The sequence below is a fragment of the Nuphar pumila genome, chromosome 2 (genome assembly GCF_984573655.1).
Source record: "Nuphar pumila chromosome 2, dmNupPumi1.hap1.1, whole genome shotgun sequence".
Lineage (NCBI taxonomy): Eukaryota > Viridiplantae > Streptophyta > Magnoliopsida > Nymphaeales > Nymphaeaceae > Nuphar > Nuphar pumila.
In genome coordinates, this window is record NC_143250.1 from 62,369,768 (window position 1) to 62,377,117 (window position 7,350).

A 7,350-nucleotide genomic window follows, 5' to 3' on the forward strand; every position below is an offset into this window, starting at 1 on the left:
ATTACATAAATTAAGATATGTCAGCACATATACAGGTTTCTCTCTTTTTGCTGGTTGTTTCTACAAAATAGGTTGTGTAGAAGATAAAAGAATGGCAGTGGTGGAGTGAAATCTTACACCAAATAACCCCTGGAGTAAAGGTTATTATCGAGACTGGAAGGATGGACCTAAAAGTGAAAGTCTTACAGTTTCTGTAAGGCAAAAACCACAGTCAGGACATCCCTTCTGAATTGAAAGTCATTTTGTTAAATTTTGATAGGATTAATGTACAGTCTCCCAAACGTAATTCCAATTATATTGATAAGTTTTTGTCCAAATTGGCAAAAGGGAGAATCCAAAAGTCAGGGAAGATTGGGCCTCATTCTTTATTTGGTTCGGCTCAATCCTTTTATTTAGTAAAAGATTGGGCCGAGTTAAATTTCAATTGGTGGGACGAACGGGAATCAGAATCACTGAATTACAAGACATCCATTGCTTCAAATTCGAATTTGATCTCCTTCCATACCTCACAAGCAGCAGCCAGTTCAGGACTCCATTTGCTAGCTTCACGGATAACTTCATTACCTTCACGAGCAAGATCACGTCCCTCATTACGAGCTTGTACACACGCTTCTAAAGCTACCCTATTAGCTAATGCACCAGGTGCATTACCCCAAGGGTGTCTCAAAGTTCCTCCACCGAACTGTAGCACGGAATCACCCCCAAATATCTTGGTCAGGCATATGCCAAACGTGAATACCCCTTGAAGCCACGGGCAGAACACCTGGCATAGATACCCAATCTTGAGTGAAATAAATACCGCGACTCCGGTCTTTTTCAATAAAATCATCACGTAGTAAATCAACAAAGCCCAAAGTGACATCTCGTTCCCCTTCCAGTTTACCTACTACGGTACCAGAGTGAATATGATCCCCCCAGACATACGCAACGCTTTAGCTAGTACACGGAAGTGAATACCATGATTCCTCTGTCTATCAATAACTGCATGCATTGCGCGGTGGATGTGAAGAAGTAGGCCATTGTCTCGGCAATAATGAGCCAAGCTAGTATTTGCGGTGAATCCCCCTGTTAAGTAGTCATGCATTACAATAGGAACTCCCAACTCTCGGGCACATGCCGCCCTTTTGAGCATTTCTTCGGATGTACCTGCAGTAGCATTCAAGTAATGTCCTTTAATTTCACCTGTTTCGGCCTGTGCTTTATAAAGAGCTTTGGCGCAAAATAAGAAACGGTCTCTCCAACGCATAAACGGTTGGGAGTTCACGTTCTCATCATCCTTAGTAAAATCAAGTCCACCGCGGAGACACTCATAAACCACTCTCCCATAGTTCTTTGCGGATAACCCCAATTTTGGTTTAATAGTACATCCCAATAGGGGACGACCATACTTGTTCAATTTATCTCTCTCAACTTGGATTCCATGAGGTGGGCCCTGGAAAGTTTTAGAATAAGCAGGAGGAATTCTCAGATCCTCCAGACGTAGAGCTCGTAGGGCTTTGAACCCAAATACATTACCCACAATGGAAGTAAACATGTTAGTAACAGAACCTTCTTTAAAAAGGTCCAAAGGGTACCCTCTTGTATCATCAAGCCGTCACCCATTAATACAACACCAACATTATTTGATTCCAAATTCGGAGCAATACCTATTGTACCCTCTTCAAATTCTACTAATTCACCTGCCATTACTTCATCAAGACCATGAATACGAGCAATGTCGTCGCCCACTTAAAGTACGGTGCCAGTGTTCACAATCTTTACTTCTCTATTATATTGCTCAATCCGTTCGCGGATAATATTACTAATTTCTTCGGCTCGAATGGTTACCATTAGTATCTCTTAATTCTTTCTAGGAAGCAAAAAAGGAGAAAAATAATACCTATAGTAGAAGGACTAATCAGTTATTTCTTTCATGGCCCCGAGTATGCCAATATTAGCACCGATGGTGCGTAAATGTAACTCGTCGTTCAAACAATTATTCAGAGTTCCTAGAGCCCCTTGTAAGGCTTGCTGGAAAACTCGTTGTTGGACCTGATTAATCGCTCTTTGTTGTTCGAAATGAATGGTTTCGTTTTTGTAATTTTCTAATTGTTCCAAATTCTGATAAGCGGCATTAATCAAATTCACCTTTTCTTGTTCTATCTCAGAGTATCCATTCACTCGAAACTCCTCCGCTTCCCTTTCCACTTTCCGTAAGTGAGCCCATGCTTTTTCAAGCTGCTCAACGGCTCCTCCATATAGTTCTTCTGAATTGCGAATAGTACTCAAGATCCTCTGCTTTCGATTATCTAATAAATCACTTAATGAAAGTAGATTATCTCCCCATTAATTCCACAACTTCCATGATCTCTTCCCGAACCGAACATGAATCTTTCGATACATTTGGCTCTCACGCTCAATTAAATTACTTTACTTATACTTATGGGGCATTCCCATATCTCTTTCTTAATGAGCCTACCCTTTCTTCTCTGTTCGTATTCCACGATATCGAAACTGATACAAGAAAAACCAGGATCTCTGGAGGGCTCTTCTGACCAGACCAAAAAAACTTGTAATTGTCAACAAAGTTGTTTCTTTTATTTCTTATTTCTTCAAATCCAAAAGAATTCTTTCTCATTTTATACACATAGGTCGTCGATTCAGCATTAGATAAAAAGGAAGGGGCGAGGTACCCGTTTTTCCAGTCAATGGTTCAAATCATTTTATTGATATGAGTGTTCTATATCAAATAAATTCTCAACTAAATTAAAATTAATTTTTTATGCATTTTGAAACCATCTTATCTTGTACTAACGCAGTGGTAGAAAGAGTACCGTGTTGTGCTTAGACTTCAAACAGTTCAGTTTTAACCATGTTAACTAAATGGTCTCACATTATTGGTTAATAGAAAATCAAAATTACCAATGAGTTATGAAATGCTATGGTTCTTACATAGGATTTATTGATTCCTTCAGAAGTAATTCATTGAGATCGTGCACCTTTCCCTATTATCTATTTAGATTACAATAGCAAAATATAAAGTGCAGCTGGTTGGCTCCAGCCTATTCTTGAAATACACAACTCGCACACACTCCCTTTCCGAAAAAGATCAATACACCAAGCACTACACTTAGATTTATTAGATTTGTTGCTAAAATATCGATATTAAACCCGAAACTCCCGGCGGATGGCCAGTGACCCCAAAAAACGAAAGAATCGGTTAGATTTTTCATATGCTCTCCTCTTATCTTATGGATAGGAATAGGACTAACAAAATAAATAAAAAAAGATTTCCATTTTTTGTATCACTTCACTCCTTATTTAGATTTCCGATAAGACACTTATTAAGTCCCAAGTCTCGTGTCAATTGTGACATACAAAAAAGGGAAAATGCCCATTGGACTAAGGGTGGGAAAGAAGAAAGCGAGCGGAAGCGGATCCACTAATTCCTCAAATCAGTACTTTCCTGGAGTATTGGATCAAGGAAGAAGTGATTGTAGGAGTGAAGTGATGAGTTGATATAATTTAAAGAAGCGAAGTGGCATGGCCAAAGCAATAAAAAAAGTACGTATTTTTCACATTTTCATGTTTCTAGGATTACACAAAGGGATTAGCAAATAAAAGTGCTAATGCCACGACCAGCCCGTAAATTGTTAAAGCTTCCATAAAAGCCAGACTAAGCAATAAAGTACCTCGTATTTTACCCTCTGCTTCTGGTTGTCTAGCGATACCTTCTACGGCTTGGCCCGCAACAGTACCTTGACCGACTCTGGGTCGGAAAAGAAAGAAATGGTTGATATATTCAAGATAATTACGTATTTACAAAATACCGTCTCAATTCATCCTATTTCATCAGATCCTGGATGTGATATGGTTCTGAGGGATGAACCAGATATGGACAGTTCTAATAAGATCTCATTCTTGAACAAAAACCCATTTTGTGATTTATTCCATCTATTCCATGACCGAAACAAAGGGAGATACACGTTGCACCACGATTTTGAATCAGAAGAGAGATTTCAAGAAATGGCAGATCTATTCACTCTATCAATAACTGAGTCTGATCTAGTGTATCATAAGGGATTTGCCTTTTCTATGGATTCCTACGGGTTGGATCAAAAAAAAATCTTGAATGAGGTATTCAACTCCAGGGATGAATCGAAAAAGAACTCTTTATTGGTTCTACCTCATATTTTTTATGAAGAGAATGAATCTTTTTATCGAAGGATCAGAAAAAAATGGGTTCGGATCTCCTGCAGGAATGGTTTGTAAGATCCAAAACCAAAAATAGTGGTATTTGCTAGCAACAACATAATGGAGGCAGTCAATCAATATAGATTGATCCGAAATCTGATTCAAATCCAATATAGCACCTATGGGTACATAAGAAATCTATCAAATAGATTCTCTTTAATGAATAGATCTGATCACAACTTCGAATATGGAATTCAAAGGGATCAAATAGGAAATGATACTCTGAATCATATAACTATAATGAAATATATGATCAACCAACATTTATCGAATGTGAAAAAGAGTCAGAATAAATGGTTCGATCCTCTTATTTCTCGAACCGAGAGATCCATGAATCGGGATCCTAATGCATATAGATACAAATGGTCCAATGGGAGCAAGAATTTCCAGGAGCATTTGGAGCATTTCGTTTCTGAACAGAAGAACCGTTTTCAAGTAGTGTTCGATCGATTACGTATTAATCAACATTCGATTGATTGGTCCAAGGTTATCGACAAACAAGATTTGTCTAAGTCACTTCATTTCTTTTTGTCCAAGTCACTTTTCTTTTTGTCTAAGTCACTTACTTTTTTCTTTGTGAGTATCGGGAATATCCCCATTCATAGGTCCGGGATCCACATCTATGAATTGAAAGTTCCGAATGATCAACTCTGCAATAAGTTGTTAGAATCAATAGGTGTTCAAATCGTTCATTTGAATAAATTGAAACCTTTCTTATTGGATGATCATGATACTTCCCAAAGATCAAAATTCTTGATCAATGGAGGAACAATATCAGCATTTTTGTTCAATAAGATACCAAAGTGGATGATTGACTCACTCCATACTAGGAATAATCGCAGAAAATTCTTTGATAACACCGATTCCTATTTCTCAATGATATCCCACGATCAGGACAATTGGCTGAAAACCGTGAAACCATTTCATAGAAGTTCATTGATATCTTCTTTTTATAAAGCAAATCTACTTCGATTCTTGAATAATCCACATCACTTCTGCTTCTATTCTAACAAAAGATTCCCTTTTTATGCGGAAAAGACCCATATCGATAATTATGATCTTACATATGGACAATTCCTCCATACATATGGACAATTCCTCCATATCTCGTTCATCCGCAACAAGATATTTTCTTTGTGCGTCGGTAAAAAAAACATGTTTTTTTGGAGAGAGATACTATTTCACCAATCGAGTCACAGGTATCTGACATATTCATACCTAACGATTTTCCACAAAGTGGTGACGAAACGTATAACTTGTACAAATCTCCTTTATAATTATAATAGATATCTTTATAATAATTATAAGAGAAGTATCAATTAAATACACCGAGGCACCGATTCTATGATAGATCTCAACTTACCCTCTATTTTTGTGCCTTTAGTAGGCCTATTATTTCCGGCAATTGTAATGGCTTCTTTATTTCTCCATGTTCAAAAAAACAAAATTGTCTAGATATGATGGGACCCAATCTCATCAATTTTTTTCAATCTTTGGATCATAATACAGATTTTCATTTCATTTAATGAGAATGGTACGACATGCGACTTCAGACACAAATGGAAATAGATGATCATATGGATAAATGATGATCATATGGATAAATCCACGTTTATGCATCTATAGCTTGACTTTCATTTCAGCGGGTTGATTGGATATCTGGAATATATATTAATATTAATGATAATGATATGTAAATATATATATCTAGATCATATGAATGAAGGTGATGCTAGTTTGAATGGGGGGGGGGGGGGAGGATGTTACCCCATATTGGTTTTACAAGAGACTGTATATAAAGACTGATAGTTTGGAAATTAATGATGTATGGTAGGGGTCTGCTTAACCCGAGCTTGCTTTCCAAAAAAAAAAGGTAGTGGGGCCCATGTCACAACAAACTTAGTTGCTCAAAATATGCACATGGCCCCACAACATTCTTACTTCTCAATATAGTAGTTAAGTAATTGAGGTTAGTTAAACAACTTATTTTTCTTTATGTTCACTTCACCATTGCTATCACAATATTTTTTACCAATGTTTTAGCAATCTCTTCTCCTCACTTTTTGGTAAAGCATATTTTGGAAATCACTTTTGGGAGTAGGCTTTGCACTTGAAATTACAAACCACACCCTATAGTTTATTGGAATGACCAATGATGTTCAGTTTTAGGGCATGATTGAAATAAGCTTGTCCCTTCATTGTTCACTTAGATACTCTGGGTTTTTTAGAAAGATGAACCATTATGATTGCTTAATTAGACTTAAAGATGTTTACATTCAATATTTTGGTCATTTCCCAAATGACAAAATATGCTACAGACTACACTTCTGAGTAGGTAGATATGGGAGTGATATTGGAATCACATTACATGCATAAGTTGAAAAACTTGAGAAACAATGGAAGAAGGTTCATGATCACTCAAAGAATGTTGAAAATTCTGCTCTATTTCTTTGCTATCTTGCTAAGTTGTCCTCAATCTTCAATTTCTTCAGTAACTTAGCAACCACAAGTTCTTGGCCTAAAGTTGGGAGTACAAAGGACCAAGTGTTTCTTAATTAGTACCATCTAGAAAGACAGAGTAAGTGTGGATGCTAACTGGTCACATCCATGTAATATTCTAGAGGATACACATTTTAAATTCTAAATTTTTTATATTGGTATCTGGTAAAAGCATCCTCAAGGACAAATATGAGCTGAGTCCATCTAGATTGAGATCCGATTTGCAAATTCTTGGCTAGAAAACTATAGTTTTAGTTAAATGGGCATGGGAACTAGATGAAATTAACAGGTCTGGTCCATTGACAACCCAAGGAATTCCTCCTCTCTTTTTTTCAAAAGGAAACCACCTATGCCGGGAAACGCACACCCTGGGTATCGAGCTCTTGACATCCTTTAACTCAACATCTCAAGTCTAGACACGTATGAGGTCCTTGTAGGCCAAGAAATTATTTTGTTGGTGAGTAAAAGTTGACAAAGTCAGTGGCTTAATCTTGGGATTTTGGGTAATGATTGCCCTAGAATTTAGGTAATGTGCCTAGCTACTAGGAGTGGCAATCGTGTCGGGTTGGCGGGTCGACCCGATGGGTTGGCGGGTCAGCATACCTCAACTCGACCCCG

General features: G+C 37.4%; 1 protein-coding gene across 1 annotated transcript; it reads right to left on the reverse strand.

Annotated features, from left to right (window-relative positions):
• Positions 1-364: 364 nt before the first annotated feature.
• Positions 365-1,686, reverse strand: LOC149845558 (Ribulose bisphosphate carboxylase large chain, catalytic domain-containing protein). The gene is given in 5 exon segments (XM_089988402.1): positions 365-720; positions 723-743; positions 746-916; positions 919-1,575; positions 1,680-1,686. Coding segments are annotated over 5 exon segments (1,119 nt in total). The 3' UTR covers positions 365-457.
• Between the last annotated feature and the right edge of the window lie 5,664 nt (positions 1,687-7,350).